The 26,092-nt window shown below is 40.0% G+C and overlaps 2 protein-coding genes across 2 annotated transcripts in view; both read right to left on the bottom strand.

Annotated features, from left to right (window-relative positions):
- Nucleotides 1-4,995: 4,995 nt before the first annotated feature.
- Nucleotides 4,996-18,505, bottom strand: ZC3HAV1L (ZC3HAV1 like). The gene is made up of 4 exons (XM_082473132.1): nt 17,372-18,505; nt 15,863-15,998; nt 10,423-10,681; nt 4,996-9,263 (listed from the first exon to the last, which is right to left on the bottom strand). The coding sequence occupies exons 1-4, from the start codon at nt 17,743-17,745 to the stop codon at nt 9,127-9,129; spliced, it is 906 nt and encodes a 301-aa protein (XP_082329258.1). The 5' UTR covers nt 17,746-18,505; the 3' UTR covers nt 4,996-9,126.
- A 2,110-nt stretch (nt 18,506-20,615) lies between these two features.
- ZC3HAV1 (zinc finger CCCH-type containing, antiviral 1) overlaps nt 20,616-26,092 on the bottom strand; it is a 64,645-nt gene continuing 59,168 nt past the window's right edge. The window contains exon 13 of the mRNA XM_082472920.1: nt 20,616-24,736. Coding sequence (XP_082329046.1) covers nt 24,474-24,736 — 263 coding nt within the window. The 3' untranslated portion in view covers nt 20,616-24,473. The remainder of the gene's footprint in view (nt 24,737-26,092) is intronic.

Below are 26,092 nucleotides of genomic sequence, written 5' to 3' on the forward strand. Positions count from 1 at the left end.
GTTGCGGTGTGCGGGCTTCTCATTGGGTGGCTTCTCTTGTTGCAGAGCACGGGCTCTAGGTGCGCGGGCTTCAGTTTCTGTGGCCCTCGGGCTCAGTAGTTGTGGCTCGCGGGCTCTAGAGTGCAGGCTCAGTAGTTGTGGCACACAGGCTTAGTTGCTCTGCAGCATGTGGGATCTTCCTGGACCAGGGCTCGAACCCGTGTCCCCTGCACTGGCAGGCGGATTCTTAACCACTGTGCCACCAGGGAAGCCCTATGGCCTTTTATTTAGATTCCAAGTTCCAAAATAATTCTATTTGGTATTTCTTTAAATGTTATCTATCCCTTCTTGGTTGCCAAAAACATTCTTTATTATTAAAGTTCAACAATTTAAAATATTTATTCAGATTTCTTGTTTTAAACGATAATATTTGACAGGACACTGGGAACACTTTTGAACTTCAGGCTCGGCTTATTTTTTGTTTCCAATTCTAGGAAATGCTCATTGCAACCCTGATTAAGCTGCTAGTCTAGTACTTCCTCAGAAATTCTTTTTAATCTACAGTTGTTGGCACATACATACAATGGAATATTACTCAGCCATAAAAAGGAACGAAATTGAGTTATTTGTAGTGAGGTGGATGGACCTAGAGTCTGTCATACAGAGTGAAGTAAGTCAGAAAGAGAAAAACAAATACTGTATGCTAACACACATATATGGAATCTAAAAAAAAAAAAAAAAAGTTCATGAAGAACCTAGGGGCAAGATGGGAATAAAGAAACAGACCTACTAGAAAATGGACTTGAGGACACGGGGAGGGGGAAGGGTAAGCTGGGACGAAGTGAGAGAGTGGCATGGACATATATACACTACCAAATGTAAAATAGATAGCTAGTGGGAAGCAGTCGCATAGCACAGGGAGAACAGCTCGGTGCTTTGTGACCAGCTAGAAGGGTGGGATAGGGAGGGTGGGAAGGAGATGCAAGAGGGAGGAGACATGGGGATATATGTATATGTATAACTGATTCACTTCGTTATAAAGCAGAAACTAACACACCATTGTAAAGCAATTATACTCCAATAAAAACATTTAAAAAAAAATCTACAATTGTATTTCTGTGTCCTAATGCTTAGGTCAATAATTGTGCTGGTAATACTATAACTCTCTTACTCAGTCCTTCCGTGTCTTGAATTTGATTTTTCAATTAATCTTTGGCATTGCTGATTGGCTATAGTATAGATTTAATTATATAGTTATATACTTTTACTAAGCATAAAACATTTAAGTATTATCTTAATTTTTATAGCACTTACAAATACATTAGTTTTATCCTAATCTGTTTTTCCTCTAGTATTTTCATGAGATGCCAAGCAGATCTAACATTCTGCTTGAAATTTGTATTTCTACAGTTGGTTTTGGTTTTTCTCTTTTTGTACTATTACATTTTTTTTTATTGGTCTCAGGCTATTTTCTCCCTTTCCTCTTTCTTTGAGTGTTTTTCTACTGATTTTTGATGTTGAAGCTTTTGTTTCAGATGCTTTCATTTGTATTTTAGAGGATTTTGTCAGTTCCAGTAGATACTACAAAAAAGTGTGTTTGCACTTTATAGGTCATCCTTTATACCTTAGAAACAAGCTTAAAAAATGTGAATTTACATTTAGGGCATCAACCATGTTAGAAACCTTCAATTCACATGAATAACCTTTGATATTAAAAAAACAAATATAGACTCATTAATGTATTGTTCTTCTTAATGACATAATTCTATCAGTATCTTTATCTATAAAATATTTTAATTAATGAAATATGAACCAAGAAGCAAAGTTTAGCAGTTAGCCTCATTTTAATGAGGCAAATGTTACAGAAAATGTTTTCAGCTCTTTTCCATTTGAGAACAGTCTTAGTTTCCTCAATAAGGTAGCAAATGAGAACTGGCTCCTTGTGCCACCTACTTACTCAGGATTCTTTCCCTACTGAGAACTTCTACCAGTAATTGGTCAATATCAGATTGATCTTTATTGAACTGTGCAAGGGAAATCACTGGGATAAATCTCCGTGTCCTATTTGTGAATATCTAGTTCATCATGCTCGGTAGACAGTGACTGCCAGCATTGTTAGAAATTTGTTGGTTTTTTTTTTCAATTTCACATTATTAAAAAATTTTATTGTGTTTATCAAAGTAATACTTGTAATTAATTTTTTAAATCATATAGATCATAAAGAAATTGAATCCATTATTAATAACCTTCCAAAACAGAAAGCAACAGGCTGAGATGGGTTCATGGGTGATTTCTATAAAACATTTAAGAAAGAAATTATACCAATTCTCTACAATCTCTTTCAGAGAACAGTAGCAGAGGGAATAATCCCTAACTCATTCTATGAGGCTGACATTACCCTAATACCAAAACCAGATAAAGACATAATAAGAAAAGAAAACTACAGACCAATATCTCCCATGAACATATGTACAAAAATCCTTGACAAAATATTAACAAATCGAATCCAAAAAAGTCTGAAAAGAATTATACACCATGACCAAGTAGGATTTATCACAGATATGCAAGGCTGGGTCAACATTTGAAAATCAATTAGCATAATCCATCACATTGACCAACTGAAAAAGAAAAATCACATGATTATATCAATAGACACAGAAGAAGCATTTGACAAAATCCAACACTCATTAGTGATAAAAACTCTCAGTAAACTAGAAGTAGAGGGGAACTTTCTCAACTTGATAAGGACTATCTACAAAAAAACTACAACTAATATCATACTTAATGGTGAGAAACTCAAAGCTTTAAGACAAGGATGTTGTCCCCTCTCAGCCCTTCTTTTCAACGTGGAACTGAAGTCCTTGCTAATGCAATAAGACAAGAAAAGGGTGGTACAGCCACTTTGGAAGACAGTTTGGTGGTTTCTTATAAAACTAAACATTCTCTTACCATATGATCTAGCAATCATACTCCTTGGTATTTACCCAAAGAACTTGAAAACTTATGTCCACACAAAAACCTCCACATGGATATTTATAGCAGTTTCATTCATAACCGCCAAAACTTGGAAGCAACCAAGATGTCCTTCAGTAGGTGGATGGATAAACTGTGGTACATCCAGACAATGGAATATCATTCAGCACTAAAAAGAAATGAGCCCCCAAAGACATGGAGGAACCTAAATGCATATTACTAAGTGAAAGAAGCCAATCTAAAAAGACTACATACTGTTTAATTCCAACTATATGACATTCTGGAAAAGGCAAAACTATGGAGACAATAAAAAGATCAGTGTTTGCTGGGCGGGGGAGGGGAGATGACAGGCAGAGCACAGAGAATTTTTAAGGTAGTAAAAATACTCTGTATGATATTATAATAATGGATATATGTCATTATATTTTTATCTAAACCTATAGTATATACAACACTAAGAGTGAACCCTAAGATAAACTATGGACTTTGGGTGATAATGATGTGTAAAAGTAGGTGCATCCTGGGACTTCCCTGGTGGCGCAGTGGTTAAGAATCTGCCTGCCAATGCAGGGGACACGGGTTCGAGCCCTGCTCCAGGAAGATCCCACATGCCGTGGAGCAATTAAGCCCGTGTGCCACAACTACGGAGCCTGCACTCTAGAGCCCACACACCGCAACTACTGAGCCCATGTGCTGCAACTACTGAAGCCCGCGTGCCTAGAGCCTGTACTCCACAACAAGAAAAGCCACCACAATTAGAAGCCTGTGCACCACAACGAAGAGTAACCCCCACTCACCACAACTAGAGAAAGCCTGAGTGCAGCAACGAAGACCCAATGCAGCCAAAAATAATGAATAAATGGATTTGCCTTAAAAAATAAATAAAATAAATAAAAATAATAAGTAAATAAAATTTTTAAATTTTTAAAAATAAACATCTAAAAAAAAACAAAGTAGGTGCATCCTTGCTAAAAAATACACCATTCTGGTGAGTGATCTTGATAATGGGAGAGGCTATGCATGTGTGGGAGCAGAGGGTATATGAGAAGCCTCTGCACCTGCCTCTTAATTTTGTTATAAACCTAAAACTACTCTAAAAAAATCAAGTGTGGGACTTCCCTGGTGGCACAGTGGTTAAGACTCCACACTCCCAATGCAGGGGGCCCGGGTTCAATCCCTGGTCAGGGAACTAGATCCCACATGTATGCTGCAACTAAGAGTTCACATGCCACAACTAAGAAGGGCGCATGCCGCAACTAAGGAGCTGGCGAGCCTCAACTAAGCAGCCCGCCTGCCAAAATTAAGATCCAGCACAACCAAATAAAAAAAAAAAACCAAGTGTACTAAAATGTAGCAAATAATAAATGCCCAACCATAGGACTATGATTAATAAATGATACATTAAAAAATATAATGCAGCTATCAAATATAATTGTGAATGCTTTCAATTATGTGGGTAAATGCTTACAAAACAATATCAATCCAGAAGAGCATAATATGAAATTGTATTTATAGTACACTCTCAATATTTAAGAATATGTGCATGGAAAAAGACTGAAAGAAATATCCTACATTATTAACAGTGATTGTCTCTACACAGTCATATTATGGGTGATTATGTGACTTCCTTCTTAATACTTGATTTCTGTATTCTCCAAAATTTCTACAATATTATTGTATTTCCCCCCCCCCAAAAAAAATCTTTTGGAAAAATATTCCTAAATAATAAGAGTAATTCAAGGATACATAATACATTATTTTAAAACTAATAATGAATGTGAGGGGATGGATGTGCTAACTAACCTTACTGTGGTAAACACTTTGCAATATATATGGGTATACAGATGTATCAAATCATCACCTCGTACACCTTAAACTCACACGATGTTATATGTCAGTTACATCTCAATAAAGCTCGAAAAAAATTTTAATAAAAATTATAATAACATTACAAATCAATTTACAAAAACTCAAAACAGTACCTAGAATAAAATTTATATTTTGAGAATATAGCAACAAAGAGGAAATTACTACATACACACATAACATATAAATGAAATTTATTTATGAATGTTTAGATGCATACACTTGAAAGTTACCAAATAGGATAAAAAATACATTAAAAGAATATATGGCATTATCAAGTGGAGCTTACTCAAGAATTTAGGGATGTTTTAATATCATGAAAACCATAAATATAATCATATTAGGTAATTTAAATGATTAACATTATATGATTATATCAAAAGATGCCAATTCCTACCAAAAGCTTCCAATAAACAAGAATAAAGGATATTATTTCCCTTATTATAATAGACAATATTTGTTTAAAACCAATAATTAACTTCATATTAAATGAAGAAATATCCAAAAATATCTTATTACAATTTTATGTAACAAAAAGATATAATAGAAATACATAAGAAAAGATAAATATTTTTGCAGCTACTATTTTATATTTAAAAATAAAACCAAACAAGCCATCTAATACTGTTAGAACAAAGACAACTTACCTAAAGACAAATATTTTGAAAATCAATAGCATTCTGAAGATAGAGATTCCCATACTTAGTAGCAATACAGATATATTTAGCCAAGAAAGAATTTATGCAATAAGGGATATTCATGACCTAGACAAAAACATGAACAAATTATAATGAAAGCAATCAAGAAATACGTCAATAATGAAGATTTAATTCCTTGATGGAAAGAATTAGTATCATAAACGTAAGTCATAAAGAGTTAATTTTAGACCTAGACAATTCAAACCGAAGCATCAAAAGGATGTTTACCTTATATAACACATTCCTTAGGGCAAAAAAGATTCTTTGAATACTAAAAATATGTGAGGAGAAAGAGAATCAATGAAGAGCAATATGATACTGATTCAACAGATTCAAACGCAGAGTTTAATTCATTATACGGCAAAAAATATTTAACTACCAAGTGTTATAATTACCAAAAAGAATAAATAATGTTTTTGCTCAAAGCCGGGGAATAAAAGCATTGCAATGTAATGTACTAAGTGCTAGAGCTTTGAGAACACTCGGAGAGCTGCCTGTCTTGGGGTCAGGAAAGGCTAACCTGACATTTTAAATAATCTAATTTTGCCAGGTTTTGAGGCAGGAGGAGCGAAGGAGTGGCACTTAGAGGGAGCATCATTTACAAATAGAGAGTCACAAGATAAAATGGCACATTCCAAAAACTGCAAGTAGGTCAATACACGCAATATTGGTCTGCATTTGAAGAACTCAATTAAAAGTCAATATTTTAAAATCAGAAAATTTCTCATAAAAATTTCTGGATTTGTGGCTGCTTTTGACAAATTGGATGATACGTCAAATTGGGCCCCGCATTCCCACGTGGAAGCAAGAGGCAGTTGTCCCTTTTAGATGGGACAGTTTGCCACAGCACTTCCTCTCTTCCCCCATTCCTCTCACATCCACCTCACTTTATCCATTTATCTTAACTTTCTAGTCCCTGTAGGGATTTGAGTTTTATGACTTCTATCCTCCGTGATGGGGACCAATGAAGGTTATGGCAGAAAAAAGCAATACGATTAGGTCTGCATTTCAAAAGGTCAACCAGGCAGCAGGGGGAGAGAAGGGTGGTAAGGAGATCAATGACATCCACAAAAGCCTATTATATTAAAAATTACAATGGGGGTACCATCCTTGAAGTGGAACAGGGGTCCATCTCGCACTTCCTACAAAAAACTCTCACAAGACAGACTTGAATACCACTGAGTTATGAATCTGTAAAACAAATGCAAGAGGTGATGAGGGTTTAGAAAAAGGCAGTGTGTTGGGGATGGAAAGAAAGGGGTAGAGAGGATAAAAATTTGCAAGATTTTTAAAGTGGAAAATTCTGCAACACGGGGTAACCAATTTGACACAGGGAATAAGAAGAAAGGAAAAGTATAGGACAATTTGCAGGTTTTTGGCTTAAGTCATTTGGTGCTGACACTCCAAAATAAAGAACAAAAGGAGGAACAAGTCTGGAAGAAAGTCAGTCATTCAATTTAGGGTATTTGGAATTTGTGAAGCCTACAGATGTGCAGCTTCATCTCATAAGCCCTGATAAATTGCCAAAGAAACTCTAATCTGATAACTCTCTAACAGCTGAATCATCAAATTAAAATAAGAGGTATGATTACATAAAATGTTTTTATAGGATGAATACCAATGGAACTAAGATTAAAATGGAATATTGTAGAATTGAATAAAATATTGCAACAAAGATTACAAAGGGTCAATAACTTCATATATAAAGGCATAATTATAAGATATATAAAAAGAACACAATAATGTAAAAATCTACTAAGTCTTTTAATGTAAAGAATATGCATTTATACACTATACTGTTTCCATTAAGGATTTAACATGGCTTACAAAAGAAATATAACAGTAAAAGAATAAAACGTAAATAATAATAATAAAATATAAAGAAAAGTTTTTAATTAGCACCGGAGAAATCGTAACTAAGAAAAAAGAAGCAAGATACGCAAAACATAAGAGCTTTCAGAAATACTGTTGCTGGCAACCAAAATGAAGAGATTAACATAAGTTGCGTGACTCTTACTGTCCATTAGGAGAAAACACAGCACCTTCTCACTTTAAAAAGGACATTTTTGCACACCTCCCCCAATGGAAAAGTTTTCATGATTAAAAATTTTCTAAATTAAATAAATTTAGCTTGATGAAAAGCTCACTACTTTGGCCCTATTTCTCAAATGTTATGTTTTTGCCAGACAGTTAAATTAAAAAAAACAAAACAAAACACTTTACACACCAACATTTGTGGCTATTAATACAGCAAACACAGGAAAGAATTTCACAAAGCTGCTTCTCTGTGGTACCCCTTGATGAAAACAAGGAAATAAACATCAGGTACAACTAAAAAGAGACAGCTGGGTGGGCAGGGGCAGAGAGAAGGGGGGAAGGGAGAAGTCAGTATGGAATGGGCGAGGTATATAGATTTCTGATGGTCCATCCTGATCACAGAAAGAATGCATACAACTTGGAGGAATGTATGAGCTCCGCATCCTTCATACTACAGGAATCTGAGACTTTGGTAAAAGTTTAATAAGAAATGGAGGGTACACAGAGTGAGGCAGAAATCTCTGGTGAACACCCGTAAGTTATATACTCTGCGGCGTTGGCTGAGGACGGATCCACGAGAGTTGGATATCATATCATATACAGTCAACATGCTTTTACGAAAATTAAGGAGCCTATTAAAGGCCAAGTCACATCAGCACAGAGGAGGGGCCCAGCAATTAAAGGGCATGTACAAACTACACAAAATCAAGACATATAGAAAGAAGACATACCGAAAAATATTTACTTGCATATATATATATATATATATATTTTTTTTTTTTTTTTTTTTTTTAACCCATGCCCCCTGCAGTGGAAGTGCAGAGTCCTAACCACTGGACCGCCAGCGAATTCCCGCATGTATTTTTAAAGAAATGAAAATCAAGAGTATCATTCAGCAACTATAAGTGAAGCAAAAGTAAAGAATAACGTAAAAATTTAATATTGTGTGGATTTTAAGAAAAGAGTTATATTCAAAATTTGTTAGAAAGAATCAAAATATCCCAGAATAATGGAACTAGTTAAGCAAACGATGATATATTAATCTGTGCATGAAAATGATTACGCATGATAAATGTGAATAAATATGGAGAGATACTTATGGAATATTAAGCAAAAAAAAAAAAAAAAAAAGAGCATAAAGTGTATGTAGTCCCTGAATACCACAATGTAAACTATGTATATGGGCATACAGAAGAGCACTTGGCTGGGTCCCAGAACAAGTCCGCAGGAGCCTGCCTCTTAAGAGCTCTGGCCGGCCAGCCCAGGGAAAGCTCTCAGGAACCGCAGGATTTGCCCAGGACTGACCTCATCTACTCTCAGGTTTTACTCTCCCTTTGCCTGTTCAATGTCTAACCTCATCCTCAGCCACCCACCCCCAATTTTATCCTCCCAATCTGGCATTTTCTCCTTTTCCATCTTCTTTAATTCTCACCACAACCTGCGAGGTAGGTATCATTATGGCTATTATTAATAAACGATTAAATGAATGAATGGTTACAAATTAAATCTCAACAGAAGCTTTGTTTTCAGACCTTCCAATTGGACAACGTTCTTCTTATTTCACCGACGTCCTCTAAGGTTTACCTGAACATGGCTTCTTGGCTGACTCAGCAGGGCCAGAGACCAGAGGACCGGCCTCTGCAGCCCCAGCTACGTGTACTCCTTGTTTCTCAAGGCCCTGGGAATGCTCAGCAGAAGAAAATGAATTATCTAAAAAGAAGAAGAAAGAGATGAGGTTTCCTGACATAGCCCTTTATCACTCTAAATTTCATTCTACGTTGGGAGCATCAGCCCAGCTAATCATATCACCGATAAAACTCCCAACACTTTGTATTTGGAGAGTTCGTGTCGTCTGGAGTAAAATATACATATATATTTATATATCTCAACAGCAAGCAGAAAGTCACATTCCATAGCTAGGAGAGACACACTAAACAAGACCAGATGAAGAGAATAACAGGCCCTACCCACAGTACAGGGTAGAACGTCCCTGCCACCATTTAGGGACACACCTACACAGCCTCTGACACTGGTACTTGCAGAGCCCTCCCTACCTTCAAACCACCACTCACAGTTGGTCACTACCACCCCAACACAAGGAAATTCCCTATTAAAGCTTAGGGACTCTGATGATCTGGTTCTCCTATCAGCAATTCTCCAAAGCCCACCACCCACTGAAACTCATTTTCAGCTATAAGCAAATCTAATGGAATAAGTACTCTCGCATTGTCATTTAAGAAGACCAAGCCACACTTTATAGACCTTAAAAAAGGACAGACTATGTGGCAATATGAGAAGATATTTATGATGTTGTAGAACGTGAAAATGAAAGATACTAAACTAATGCAGACTTTGACCACCACTGGACTAGTATTTTCTAGTAACTAGTATTTTTTAGTAACAGTGAGTGGAGTCATATGTGATTTTTATTTTTACTGTCTGTTTTCCAAATTCTTCTGTAATGTGGTTAAAATTTCCTAAAAATTTAAGAAAAAACTTTAACTCAATTTAATAAAAGAAACCCATCCCTACATTATCCTTACCTAGCTTCTAGTCACTAGCGCACCTCCCTCCTCTTTTCTCCTACCAAAGCGGTTAAGACTGTTCTTCCTACTCCTGACCCCCAACTTACCGAGGAGCTACACTGTTCAATCACTTGGGCAGAGGCTCTTAGCTGGCAGCGCTGAAAATAAACTCCATCCCTTCCCTCCTTTGGTTAGAATCACAGTTCGATATCATAGAATGTTGACTGATGAAGCTTCCCCAAGGACAGAGCAGCAGTTAACCTAGGAAGTGCTTTCTCCCCAGACTCACTTTCAGCTCAGCGCTACACTGTTGATAGTGTTTTGTCTACCTCGGAGAGTCTCACCTTTATTTTCAAGCATCTTGTGCAGCTTCATGTGCTTGTAGGTAGCAATTATCTGAAAATTAACGACACTTGGAATATTCAGTCCTTGGTCCTGCAGCAGCTGCAGGGATGTAGCGTGAATTAGCTGATGGGACCGCTTGCACTTCGGCAGCCTGCACTCTCCCCTGACAAAGGACTTGCACACGTGAAACTTGTTGCATTTATCCTTGAGGTTGCAGTAACCATACAGGGCTTCACCTTTGTTGTAGAGCAAACAGACCTGGTACAGAAGTGAAGCAACACTTAGGACATTCATTTTCACTGTATCTCTTAAGCCAATAAAGGACAGCTTCTCTAAATGGCACCTTCTGGTCATCAGTGGCTGTTAAAATCATCATGGGTGAAAGGCAGATGGGTATATAATAGTTCCTCCACCCACATCTCCCCTAGCTGTTACTAATGTTCAGCTGCCTCTCTCTGACCTTGACTCTCAGTTGGCCCGCCCTCCTCTCCCAGAGCCTGTAGCCAATGAGTGACTTCTATGCAGGTACAAAAGGCTGGCCCCCTTGCCTCAAGGCTAGAACCATTCTTCAATGTAATTTTTGCTCTAGAGCCCCGGCATGAATCAAGTCAAGGCCAGACTTCACCTTGCTTGTAGCTCTCCCTTCCCTCTTTTTTACTTTACAGATTTTCCCCAAGGATCCCTCCTTCCATATATCACATGCACCTAAAACACTATGTCAGGCTCTGCTTCCAGGGAAACCAACCTGGAAGCGTGAACAGACAATTTATTATCCAAACTAGGGCATTTTTCAGGGAGCACTATTAATATTTGCATTGGGACCAGACATTGTGTACCTCCTGAGATGATGCAATAGGAAATACAACTTCCCAGGTATTAGCATGAAAGTCTGACATGGCTGGAAACCCCCCAGTCCCAGGCAAACAGGGACCGTTAGTCACCCTAACAATATACCAAATATACAAAAAATTCTTGCTACAAAATCAAGCCTAAATCAAAGCCAATCAAAGGTCCAGATCTATCAATTTACAGTAAATACAGGGGATAGCGGAACATGTTAAATGATATTAGAGGAACACAATTAGTCAAACCTAAAGTGTGGGAAAATTCTAGTGGACACAAATGACCTGGTTTAAAACAAAATGGTATCAGAGAACAAATGGATGGTTGCCAGAAGGGAGGCGGGTGGAGGATGGGTGAAATAATTGAAGGGAATTAAGAGGTACAAGCTTCCAGCTATAAAATAAGTCAAGCGAGATTCACTGCAGTGATTTTTTCATAATGTATGAAAATATTGAATCACTATGTTATATACCTGAAACCAATATAATATTATAAATAATTATACTTCAATAAAAATTTTCAGAAAATAAAAAAATAATAAAATAAGTCATGGGATCAACCAACAAGGGATTAATCTCCAAAATATACAAATATCTCATGTAGCTAGATATCAATAAAAACAAAAAACCAAATCAAAAAATGGGCAGAAGATCTAAATAGACATTTCTCCAAAGAAGAGAGACACATGAGACATGTCCAAGAGACACATGAAAAGATGCTCAACATCACTAATTATTAGAGGAATGCAAATGAAAACTACAATGAAGTATCACCTCATACCTGTCAGAATGGCCATCATCAAAAAATCTACAAGCAATAAATGCTGGAGAGGGTGTGGAGAAAAGGGAACCCTCCTACACTGTTGGTGGGAATGTAAATTGGTACAATCATTATGGAGAACAGTATGGACACTAAAACTAGAGCTACCATATGATCCAGCAATCCCACTCCTAGGCATATATCCAGAGAAAACCATAATTCGAAAAGATACATGCACCCCAATGTTCATTGCAGCACTATTTACAATACCCAGGACATGGAAGCAATCTAAATGTCCACTGACAGAGGAATGGATAAAGAAGATGTGGTATGTACATGCAATGCAGTATTACTCAGCCATAAAAAAAAAGAATGAAATAATGCCATCTGCAGCAACACGGATGGACCCAGAGATTGTCATACTGAGTGAAGTAAGTAAGACAAAGATATCATATGATACTGCTTATATGTGGAATCTAAATATATGATACAAATGAACTTATTTACAAAACAGAAATAGAGTCACAGATGTAAAAAAAAAACAACTTACGGTTACCAGAGGGGAAAGAAGGGGGAGGGATAAATTGGGAGATTGGGATTGACATATACACACTACTATATATAAAACATAACTAATAAGGACCCACTGCATAGCACAGGGAACTCGACTCAATACTCCGTAATGACCTACATAGGAAAAGAATCTAAAGAAGAGTGGATATATGTGTATGTAAAACTGATTCACTTTGCTGTACAGCAGAAACTAACACAACATTGTAAATCAACTATACTCCAATAAAAAAAATTTTTTTAAAGTCATGGGGATATAATATACAGCATAAAGAATATGGTCAATAACACTGTAATAACTTGTATGGAGACAGATGGTTATTAGACTTACCATGGTGATCATTCCATATGTATTTAAACGTCATACATATGAAACCAACATAATATTGCACATAAATTATACTTCAATCAGTAAGCCAAAAAATGGTATGCTGCCTATGATTGTGATGCCAATTTTCTAAAATGAACCCATAATTTTAGTGCAATTCCTACCTCCCCCAAAGAATTCCTATAAAATAGTTTTAGGAATCTGAATGATTCCAAAGCTCATCTGAAAAAGGAAAGAATTGAGAATCAATTAATGAAAAAAAGAAGAAACAGGAAGCCAGAACAGTTTTTTGAAAAATAAAAGCATTAAAATAAAAATGTAAAAAAACTCACAAAATGAGTATAAGTTAAGGCTTCTACAAGACAGTATTAAGCTCATATGGTCTTATTGCTCAGCTCTAGCAAATCTTGAAGCAATAGATTATTCTGACTTGGGGGCTAGGTCTAGGATCTGTTTTCTTTGATCTCCTGTACATTCTGGAACCAGTATCACACTGTTTAATGAAAGTAGTTTATATTTTAAGATATGATGGTACGAGTCTCTATGCCCAGTTTATTATAAAAGGATATATAACTCAGGAATAGTTGGATAGAAGAGATGCATAGGGCAAGGTATGTGGGAAAGGGTGTGGAGCTTCCATGCTTTATCTGGGCGCCACTCTCCCAGCACCTCCACATGTTCACCAACCTGGAAGCTCTCCAAAGCCATCCCTTTGGGTTTTTTATGGAGGCTTCATCACATGGGCACGATTGTTTAAATCACGGGCCATTAGTAATTGAACTCAATCTCTAGGCCCTTTTCCCTCCCAGGAGGTGGGAATGAGACTGAAAGTTCCAACCTTCTAATCACATGATTGGTTCTTAGGGAAACCAGCTCCCATCCCTAGGTTACCTAGAGGCTTTCCAAAGTTACCACATGAACATAACAAAAGTCACTTTTTATTGCTCTCACGTTTGACATGTACACACCGCTATATTTAAAATGGATAACCAGGGACTTCCCTGGTGGTGCAGTGGTTAAGAATCCGCCTGCCAACACAGGGGACATGGGTTCGAGCCCTGGTCCGAGAAGATCCCACATGCCACAGAGCAACTATGCCTGTGTGCCACAACTACTGAAGCCCGCGTGCCACAAATATTGAGCCCAGGCGCTGCAACTACTGAAGCCCGCACACCTAGAGCCTGTGCTCCGCAACAGGAGAAGCCACTTCAGTGAGAAGCCCGCGCACCGCAACAAAGAGTAGCCCCCGCTCACCACAACTAGAGAAAGCCTGTGCGCAGCAACGAAGACCCAACACAGCCAACAATTAATAAATAAATTAATTTTTTAAAAAAGTAAAATGGATAACCAACAAGGACCTACTGTAGAGCACAGGAAACTCTGCTCAATATTACGTAACAACCTAAATGGGAAAAGAATTTGAAAAAAAATAGATACATGTATATGTATAATTGAATCACTCTGCTGTACACCTGAAACTATCACTACATTGTTAATCAACTATACTCCAATATAAAATAAAAAGTTACAAAAAAAAATTTAGGAAATTCCAAGGGTTTTAGGAACTCTGTGGCAGGGGCAGAGACAAAGACCAAATATATATTTCTTATTATAAATCACAACATCACAATACTTGCCTCTTATTGATTTTTTTATGTGTACTGTACCTATATTACATACTGAATCTTTAGGAGTGTGGCAGAAAGGAATCACCAGGCGTTTTCACACACGAGATGTGAGGTACCACTCCTGCCTCATCCACTGTGCTTGTCCACGGTCCCTGCTGTCTAAGTGGCCGTGTTTTGTGCCACGTGCCACGCACCTCCAGTTCCAGATGATTAGACCAAAGGCAGGCTCCTGTCTTAAATGCAGCCAACCCATCAGCTGCTCACAGAACACTGACGTAGTCTAATATGACAAGATGAGGCTGGACCCAGGGTACTCGGGTAGAAGCCATAAAGGAAAAAAATGCAGTAAGTTTAACAATACAAATGTTAAGCTTCTACAAGTCAAAAAATTTCATAAACACTAAAGGTAAACAGAAGTTGCACCGTCCCTTCTCTCTGAGACAAAACAGACCACCCCCCCGCCCCCCTATAGCTGCCGCATCCTCCTCTCCCTTCCTGCCAAGATCTCTCGTAATACTTTCTTTGGGGATTCCAACCCTTCTGTTTAAAAAATTCTTTGTGTATAGCTAAACAGATACAAACGTGCTAATTCTGCCATTATAGCAGTTATAACGGGTACCTTTGGAACAACATAATGTAGTTCCAAAGCAATTCAAGTTAATACCTAAAGCCCCCAAAAAGTAAATGGGGGGCGGGATATTTGTAACAAATGTCACCAAAAAAGGGATCTGTATCGTTAAAGACATCCTATGAATTAACAGGAAAAGACAAACGCCTGGATATAAAAGTCAGCAAAAGTATAAACAGGTAATTCACAGAACACAGGCTTCATAATCAGACAAAACTAAATTCAAATCTGCCATTTTCTACGTGGGCAAGTTATTTAATCGAGCCATTTTCTATGTGGGCAAGTTATTTAATCAAGCCTCAGTTGCCTCACCTGTAAAATGGGGACAGGCATACCTCACTCATAGGCTATTAATCAGCTAAGGTATATGAATTACTCAGCATTCAGTAAGAGCTCAAAAAAACCAGTAGCCATTATTATTATTTCTATACCATACTTCTTGTGTATCAAAGCCCAATAAAATTATAGACTGCAGAAAGGCCAGCACTGTATCATACCCACCCCCCTTCCCCTCAGGCTGTCCTCTGTAAGCAGATTGTTGATGTTCTCCCCTGACTTTTTTTTTTTTTCTTTTATATGTTCTTTGTATTTCTCTTCAATAGTTGCTTGACCCAACATCTTTCTGTCTCCCCTGACTTTTTTCAAAGTGCAGATAATATGAGGGTGACTCCTTAGTGACTCACCTCTGGTAAAAGGCAGGGGTCATTCTGTAAAAGAAGGATCCGAAGCTGGGCCTCATTGAGACCAAACAGTCCCTGGTTTTTCAGGACTTGGATGTTGACAGGTATGTGGATATCATGAGAAAGGGTGCAGGTAGACCTAGAACACAAAGCTCTGGATCAGAGGCCCAGATGAAGAAGGGGCCAGACTGTCAAATCCCTTCCCTAGGGTCACTTTCAACTTGCAGGTGAAGTTACACAATTTTCCATGAACCCATGGATACTACAGGCTAATAAGCTCTGATAATAAAAAAAGCTGGGATGCCTTCCCTGGTGGCACAGTGGTTGGGAGTCTGCCTGCCAATGCAGGGGACACGGGTTCGAGCCCTGGTCCGGGAGGATCCCACATGCCTCGGAGCGGCTGGGCCCGTGCGCCACAACTGCTGAGCCTGCGCTCTGGAGCCCGCGAGCCACAACTGCTGAAGCCCGCGCGCCTAGAGCCTGTGCTCTGCAACAAGAGAAGCCACCACAATGAGAAGCCTGCGCCCCGCAACAGGGAGTAGCTCCCGCTCACTGCAGCTAGAGAAAGCCCGCGTGCAGCAGCGAAGATCCAATGCAGCCAAAAAATTAAATAAATAAATTTATTTAAAAAAAAAAAAAAGAAAGCTGGGATGATGCAACTCCCCTCCCAGAGCCATTTAACTCTGAATGAGGATGCTTTAAGGCCAAAGGGACCCCCTCCTCCAGTCACCTGACTTGACAGAGGGTGCCCGTGGGTGGGTTCTGCAGAGGACCGCACTGGGCCTTCTCCACCCCAAGCGGCTGCGCACCCCACCATCCACCAACCTTAAAAAGAATGCATGCCTCCTCCCCCCACCCTGCTTTCGGGGGCCTAGAGGAAACCGAGGAAGACTGGAGTTAGGAGGCCGCCTCAAACGACCTCTTCCAAATCAACCAGCCCTCAGTTTCCTGGGCGGGGTGGGGGGGGGGCGTCGAACTAAATCGCGCTTTCTAAACCTAGAGAGCATAGACTTGCTTCTGTAAAACGCTGTGCTCAAGTGGGAAGGGCCGATCTCTGGATAAAGGATCCATGAATCTCATGGGGTCCGCAAATGGCCCCCAAAGGGCCACTGGTGGAAATGAACGCAAAAGTCCCAACCTGATTTATCCCGGCCGTGCTGTGGAGGATCCCGGGGTGGGGGGTGGGGGGAAGGTGGGGGGGTAAGGTGGGCAGAAGCTGCAATCTGGGGCGGGGGGAGGCGGAGAGAGGTGGTTGAGAAGTCCAAGTCCAGACGATCTTCCGCCTCATTCCGCAGCTGGGAGCGCGGGGAGGCCTCCCCGCGAAGGACCCGGAGGGGCCCCTTCCCGGGGCTTTCCCTCCGCCCTTCCGGAGGGGGGCGTCCGGCCCGGGCCCACGACCCCTTTTCTTACTTCTTAGTTGGGTCCCGCTTCCGGCTGGCCAGGCCAGGCCCGCGGCCCGTGCGCCCTGACCGCCGCGTCCCGCCCGCCGCCCCGACCCTCCCGCAGCCTCACCAGCAGTCGCGGTTCGGGCACTTGCCCATCATGTGGCGGCGGCAGAGGTGCAGCTGGTCGCAGGCCTGGCACTCGCCGCGCTGGTAGCGAGCGCAGAGGCGCGCGGAGGACACAGCCACCACCCGCCAGGCCGAGGGGCCGCCGCCGCCGCCCGCGCCGCCCTCGCCGGCCGCCACCTCGGCCTCGGCGTCCCACGGGTCCTCCCGCACCTCCACCTCCTGCAGCAGGAAGCGGTCGGGCCCGGCCTGGCGCAGCACGTCCCGCAGCCGGGCCTCCGAGAGCTCCACGTGGCCGCGCAGATCCTGCAGGAACATGCGGCCGCCGTGGGCGCACAGCACCTTGGTGAGGAACGAGCACACCGTGGGCTCCGCCATGGTCGCGGCCCGGCTCCCTGTGCGGAAATCCGAGGCGGGCCGACTCCTCCCAGTCACGTCCACGACTACAAACCCCGTTCCCGGGGCGGGCCGGGGGGAGGGCGGGCGAGGGGCGGCCGCCCGCGGGCCGCGGCGCAGAGAGGCGGGCCCCCGGGCCTGGGTCCATCCTGGGCGCGGATCGGGCGGAGACAGACTTGATTGAGCGCCTGCTCTGCGCCAGGCACCCTTCAAGGTTAAGTCCTCGCCTGGAGGGGCTTGTATAGTCAGGGGGAATTTGAGATACTGGTAAGGGCTACAAAGAAGATGAAACGGGGAATGTGGTAGAAGGTGCCTACCTGGACGGCGTTAGGTAGCTGGGAGAGGAAGACCTCAGGACGTAGCTACTAGCCACAGTTGAGCACTTGAAACGTGACCAGTGCGAGTTGGGATGTGCTGCAAGTGTGAAATACACACACACCGGATTTGGAAGCTTTAGAATGCAGAGAGTGTAAACTTCATATTCATGATGTTAAACTGATAATATTTAAATAAAACGTTATTATAATTTCATCTGTTTCTTTTACTTCTAATGTAGTAAATGTAATCCAGAGAAAATGTAAAATGGCTCACTTTATACTTCTGTTGGACAGCACCTGTTTAGACCTGTACATTTATTAAGGAGCTATCTTTTTGCCCAACACCATGCTGATTTAATGACCATTTTTTGAGCCAACCGCTAATGCAGCAACAGAGTATAAAGATGGATAAAACATAATTGAGGAACTCAACTAGCCAAATTGCTGTCTTAACAGGGCGGTTGTGAGGATTAAATGAGTTAATGTCACATAAAGAAGCCAAAGAGGAAGGCCACTTTAGCTTCCAGATGCCAGAAGACCTTCTCTGCCGTCTTAAGAAATTTGGACTTATGGAAGACTTTGGGAAGCTACTGAAGGAATTTCCGCTGGCAAGTGACAGTGATCCCTCTGCCTAGAATGGTCCCCCGCACCCCCTTCTAGATGTCTCCTTTTTCTCATTCAACTCTGAGCTTAAATGTCTTCTCTTTAGCAAGGCCTTTCCTAAAGTAGCATCCCGGTCTCTGCATGGAACTTATCACTCATGTTTTTCTTCTTACTTATTGATATATTTGTAGAATTCAAACGTGTGAAAGCAGGAATTTTGTGTGTCTTATTCCTTGCTGTATCCCCAACACTTAAAAACAGTGCCAGGCTATATTGTAGGACAGGTGTTTTTTATTTTGTTTTTGTTTTTAAAAAAATTTTGTAGTAGACAATTTTTCAAGCAGGAAATTAGAAGACAGTGGAATAAGCACCCATATATATATCTATTTCCTCAAGTTATAAAATCTTAACCCTTTGTCCTATTTTATTTGCCTGATTGTTTTGGCTGAGAATTTGTAATTTTCGATTTCAATTTCTAGATAATTCAATCCTAAATACTTCAGTAGGCATGACTTTTAAAAATGGTAAATTTTCCTACATAATCCTGACACTATTTGCATAATTAACAAAAGTAACTGTAACTTTCCTTAACACTTCTAATGTAGGATAGGTGTTTTAGAAAGATCCCTGGCAGTAATAAGAATGGATTTCTAGAAAACCAAGACAGGATAAGGAATAACAGAAGAGAAACAGGAGTTGAGGGATTATCATCTCAATTTTGATTGTGTTGTTTGCAGTGGACAATCCAAGAGAAGATGCTCAGTGGGCAGTTGTATTTACAAGAGCTTAAGAAAGATTGAAGAGACTATTGATTTGAGTGACATCAGAGTACTAGTACTTGGAGCTGTGAGAGTTAATGAGTTCACTCAGCACAAATAAAGTGAAGAACAGAGACGGGAGGACAGAACCTTGGGGAGTAGCAACATCAAACATTTCTGAAAAATTGAGAGCCTGCTACGGCAAAGTAAATAAACAAACGGAACAAATAACTAAGTGGAAAAACTCAAACATCTGCTCATGCTTGGTTTGATGCCACTTTGTATATTTGAATGTAGGTGTTTTTGACAGCAATGGGTTGGCTATACATTGTTTTATTTACATTGAAGTCTGTATCAAATGGTAAATTTTACCTTCACTTTAATCATATCTATGTTGCCCTATAAAGGTTTTCTCTCTCCATCCAAAGCTTTATGATTAAAAACGAATGAGTGGGGACTTCCTTGGTGGCACAGTGGTTAAGAATCCGCCTGCCAATGCAGGGGACACGGGTTTGAGCCCTGGTCTGGGAGGATCCCACATGCCGCGGAGCAACTAAGCCCGTGCGCCACAACTACTGAGCCTGCACTCCTGGGCCCGTGAGCCACAACTACTGAAGCCCGCGTGCCTAGAGCCCGTGCTCCGCAACAAGAGAAGCCACCGCAATGAGAAGCCCGTGCACCACAACGAAGAGTAGCCCCCGCTCGCCACAACTAGAGAAAGCCCGCGCGCAGCAACGAAGACCCAACGCAGCCAAAAATAAATAGAAATAAATAAGTAAATTTATTAAAAAAAAGAAAAGAAAGAAAGAGTGGAGAAGGGCTTTTGAAGGAGTGACTGATAGGACAATTCTGCTGAAGATCATTTACATTTTTTTAACTTTTGTGCCTCAGCCTGGCTCTGTTCCCACCCCTAAGGTGTGTCAGCAGTTTCCAGCGTCTCCCTGTCTCAGCCCCTAGACAAAAGATGTGCAACCAACTGCAGGCTTCTGCTCACAGCCACCCCACCTTCCCCTGGCAGTGTGCTAAAGGCTCCTTGGTCATTGAGTCCTGGAATGATGAAGCTGGAAGGGGCAACACACATCCTCTATCCCCCATTGAATACACTGGTGTCTGCAATTGATTATCTTTTTGGAGATACCTGGAAATAGAGCAAATAAAAGCAGCAGAGCCAAAATTAATATTTATTTCCTTTTATTAGATAATCTCAAATGGAGCTTGGAGAAGAACAAGAAGAAATACAACTACTGAATTATAAGAAGTTGAGCTTACTTTATTCAACAAAATTTATCCAATGTATCAGCATATCAAGCAGTCAGCTAGGTATCTGGGGTGGCACAGTGAACAAGACAGGTTGACTCAGCTCTCATGGAGCTTACATTCTAATGCGGAAAGCAGACAACTCCAGGTTGGATAGATGCTTAAAATGAACAAAGCAAGCCGCAAAGTGTTTTAAAAACCAGAGATCCGGGAGGCAAGCATCCAGTTTAATCTATAGAAGGACTCCTTATGGAGGTTAGTAAGCTAATCTAAAGATGCTAGGTGTTAACTAAGTGAGTGGTTCTCACTGTGGTATTTTGGAAACTGATGGATTGTTGGCTTCACAATAATTGCGGACTTTTACTGGCATTGAGTGGATGTAGCTAGGGAAAACAGATGCCCCGCAGTGTATGGGCTAGTCCCACACAAAGAATTATTCGGTACCCTATACGACTTTCTAATGTCCTGCTGGACATTTATGTAGGACCTACAGCTCGCCTGAGAGAATATAATTCCTTTTTTCCTCTTAGACAATCTGTAATTTGTCTTGTCCTATTATCCTTATTTCAATTAACGTAACTTCGCTCTTTCCCTTACCACATACAGAGAAGGTATATAGTCTGTTATGACTTACCCTAATACTGGTTTTCATTCTGGTGTCACCCATACCAATAATCTTTCATTCTCCTGTACTTCTTTACAGGAAATAGCCTCTGATCGACTCTTAAATCCAAACCTATTCACTATAAGTAGAAGTAGATATCTATTTCATGATGTATAGCGTGGTCATGCTGGAGCATTTACACATTGATATTCATTTTATCTTTATTACAAACTTCTTTCTTTCTGTTTCTCCATTATAATAGTTAGGGCAGTAAATTGATTTCTTAAGAAATTCATGTAGATTGTAGTATCTGAATCATCATCTCAGGACAGCAAAGGGGATGTTACAAACTGTCTGCTCTGAAAAAGGTGAATAGATCTGATAGGGTTTGTGGTTGCCACCGTAATGGCAGTGGGGGAGAGGGCGCTACTGGCATTTAGTATGTGAGAGCCAAGTATGCTGAATATATTGCAATACATTGGACAACTCCTCACAATAAGTAATTACTCTGCATGCTATACGAATTTTGAATGTCTCACTAGACATTCGTGTATGACCTACAGCTCGCCTGCAAGAATATAGTTATTTCCTCATTTTCTCCATTTCGACAATCTGTAGATTTTCTCTTTTTTTAAAGTTTATTTTATTTTATTTTTTATTTTTTTTAACTTTTAATTTTTTAATTTTTTTGGCTGCACCACACAGCATGTGGGATCTTAGCTCCCAAACCAGAGATCGAACTACTGCCCCCTGCATTGGAAGCACAGAGTCCTAACCACTGGACCACCAGGGAAGTCCCTAGATTTCCTTGCATAGTATCTTCATTTCAGTTAAGGTGGTTTCGTTCTTTCTCTTATAGAAATAAGTATTATCATATGCAGATAAGTTACTGTATCACTAGTTTTTATTCCAATGTCCACTCGTATCCCTGCTTTTTTATTTTCCCATACTTCTTATGCAGAATAGCTTCTGATCTCCTACCCTCTTTTAAGTTCAAATTTATTCTTTATAAGTAGATGTAAACGTCTGACTACTTAATGAGGTCTTGTAGTATAGCCGTGCCCAAGTTATGTACCTTTCATTCCCTTTTATGTTGATATTAATTTTATTTAATTTTTAATTTCCTTCTAAAATTGTGTATAGGTAGAGTATATTACCACTGAATTGCATTTTTGAAGATAATGAAGAGGATGTTACAAAGTAATTGTCATTAAAAAAAAAAAAAAAAAGGCAAGAGTGCTGGGTGAGAACCACCGAGCTAGGTTAAAAGGGGCACCGAAGAACTGAAAGAAAGCCAGGGTGACCGTGAAAGAAAATAAATGAGAGGACAGGGAAGGGAGAGAGCATGTGGAGCCATGATGATGATTTTGAACTTTATTCTAAAGGCATGATCAGATTTGTGTTTTGAAAGAAAAAATTTTAAATTCTTGCTGCTAAGCAAAGAACAACTTAAAAGGCGACAAAGAGATATTTAAAAAGGAAAACATGGGAACTGCTTAGATGTGCAGGGGGAGGGAAAGAAAGGATGACTTCTGGATTTCTGCTTGAGCAGATGTTTTTCTGGGGGGAAAAACTGATTTGTTTGAGAGAGGCAGATGGAGAGCTCCATTTTGGACATGCTGAATTAGAGATGCCTGTGAAAGATCCAGCTAGAGATGTCCAATGGGCAGCCGGATAGAGTTGGATAAATAGCATCTCTACAATGTGAGGGTCAAGATCAGGAAGTGAAAACTCCAAAACAGAAGCTACCATGAAAAAAATAAGTGAACGAAAATACTTTCGGCAAGTGTCTCGAAAAATAACCCTACCCTAAAACATATCTTATACATTTGTTACTCTTGGAGCCCTTTAAAGCCAAGGAGCTGTAGAGATCTCTGCACTGATCTAAATTCTAATATAAAATCAACTCTAATGCTAATTAATTTTTATAACATACCTGCTGGAGGGAACTATAACAGGAAATGTTGGCGACTCGTATGCAATGTTGAAAAGGAAAACTGGAAGGAAAACCCTGATTCATAATAAGAAAGGGAACTCTTGGTCCAGGCACCTCAGCTGCTCTAAAAACTGATTGTGCTGCAATTCTACACAATCCGTCATATTTAGAAAAAGAAGCCCCTAGCAGGTGCGAGCCTTGTTTGGGGCATTGTTCTCTTCGTTCTGATTCTGTCTCACTAGGAAACTCATCTCACCTCCTTAGGGGCCCATCCTTCAGCAGATGGTCCTGCTCCTAATTTCTTGATGAGCCTCAACTGCCACAGCGAACGACTACAACAGCACTCAGATTTCTCAGTCGTGCTTGTGTGAATCTGGTTACTGCAGCTCAGTCCCCCCAAAATACCAACCAACACTTCATGAAAGTCTGACCTGAAAAAAGCCTTCTCTGTAATCACATTAGTTAGAATATAAACGTCTACTTTGCCATAATTTCATAGAGCCCAAATGGGCAGTTAACTCCAGTGGGTTGCTTCTCTCTGAGCCCCACTTAGCAGCTTTTTTAATTGAATTTCAGAAAGAGTCAACCTGGATGGAGTGCCCTAAATAAACGTAGAGATAAAGAAATGCATGCCCCCAAATCAGTTTCACCACAAAGAAAAGGTATAGTACTGCAGTTATGTCTGTGCTAGCATTTAAATTGCCCTTACATTTTTTCCCCCAGTGTATCCCTAAGAATTTTCCCCCAACTTTTCACAATCTTCCATCCAAGATTTGCTTGTACTGTCTTATGTCCTTATTTCAATAGGCATTTTTAGATTTCTCTCAAATTTCCCAAATTAATTTTCTTTCAATTTAACCAAAACGAAACCATGTCATGCAATAAACTAAAAGAGTAGTTGGGAGAGAAAGTTTGCTGCAATTACATAAGTTTTAGAAGTGAGTCTTTACCAGTTACATCTAAGGCAGTGATTCCCAAACTTTATGACACATTTCAATCCTCTTCCTGGCTCTCATCCCCAGAAAAAGTGATTTAGTTGGAGTGGGGTGAAATCTGGACAGTGGAATTTTTTTAGAGCTTCCCAGATGATTCAAATGGGCAGTAAAGTTTGGGAACCACTGATCAAAGGCATTTATAGGAGAGGAAATGTAAGTTTAACTATTATCTGGGGCAGTCTGGTTCTATAAGTGAACGGAATGGTTATGGCATCCTTTATGACGCTGTAACCATCATTTCTAACTAATCACGCAGGCTTTGTCTGTTTCGGTATATTCAATCACGTATTCTGGGTAAATCTGATCTTTCTGAAAGATGACAAAAACAGAGGGATTCAACCTTGTATCCACACAGCTGTCATACTGCAGAGGAGGGCTCACGTAAGCCGTATGTCCTTCAATAAAATCTCCAACCAGGACTCGGGCTACAAACATAACGATGTTTTTGGGATCACACAGGCAATTTTTATGGGAATTGATGGCATCTTTTGTGAAGTAATTTCCTAGAAAGAATCAGAAAAAGAAAAAGCTTAAGAATTATTATAATAGAAGGTATATAGTTTATAAGATTATTTACACATAATCACATGATAGGCATTGACCAAGCATATGTCAGCAATACCTTACTGAGACTTATAACTTTCCTTTGTACTTAAAAAAAAAAAAGTTCATTATGCAAGTAAACTTGAATAGAGTGTATAACCCTACTGAAATAACAGAAACATTTGCTACTCTGCAGGATTCACAGGTATGGTGTTAAGCCAACGGATACAATGAGCAACTGCTGATATCACAGTGGCCCAATTCATGCAAGGCAAGTTGAATTGTAACTGATAAACCAAAGATACTCCAACAGAGGCCATTTTATATTGTGTACATTCTAAGGAGGAAAAGTCATTTACTACTATGGGAAGGTTCTGGAAAACGGGAAAGGGAGACGAGACGTAGCACGAGCAAACAATTGACCCTGGCAGAGCTCGTCAGACAGTTGATCCATCGTCCTCAATTCTAAAACAACCTCTGATAATCACTGATGTTTCCAAACTCAGAAGACCAACAACCATTTCCTGACAAATTAAAATTTCCTGTTTTTATTTTTACTATTGCCCAATGTTTTTCTGCCCTTTAAAGGAAAAGAGTATATATTGCAAATTCTGATCTTCTATGCAAAAATTAATAAGTAAAATGAATTTGCTGTATTTATGATGACACATGTTTAATACATTTTTCTTTTATTTTGCTTGGTGTTACTATTGATTTTTTTTTCATAATTAAGATGTCTGAATTCCAGAAATATTGCTTATCCTGAATAAGTCAGATACAGGCCATTCTGGGTAAATGATGTTCAGCTATATTTAGAATTAAAAAATAAAAGTCTGGCTATACTGCCCTACCATTTACAGTCCCACTCTCCTTCCCAAACACAGTTAATGGCCTGGTGGGAATACTCTCACACTTGTTTCTATGTATTTACATACATATATGTACATAAACTCTGATACGTTTTATGTTTACTTGTTCCTAAATGGGATCATGCTATATGAACTGTTCTACAGATTTTTTTTTTTTTTTAATTTTTATTTATTTATTTATTTATTATTTATTTATGGCTGTGTTGGGTCTTCGTTTCCGTGCGAGGGCCTTCTCTAGTTGCGGCAAGTGGGGACCACTCTTCATCGCGGTGCGCAGGCCTCTCACTATCGTGGCCTCTCTTGTTGCGGAGCACAGGCTCCAGACGCGCAGGCTCAGTAATTGTGGCTCACGGGCCTAGTTGCTCCGCGGCATGTGGGATCTTCCCAGACCAGGGCTCGAACCCGCGTCCCCTGCATTGGCAGGCAGACTCTCAACCACTGCACCAC

The sequence above is a fragment of the Balaenoptera physalus genome (genome assembly GCF_965194825.1).
Source record: "Balaenoptera physalus genome assembly, chromosome: 8".
In the NCBI taxonomy this organism is placed as follows: domain Eukaryota; kingdom Metazoa; phylum Chordata; class Mammalia; order Artiodactyla; family Balaenopteridae; genus Balaenoptera; species Balaenoptera physalus.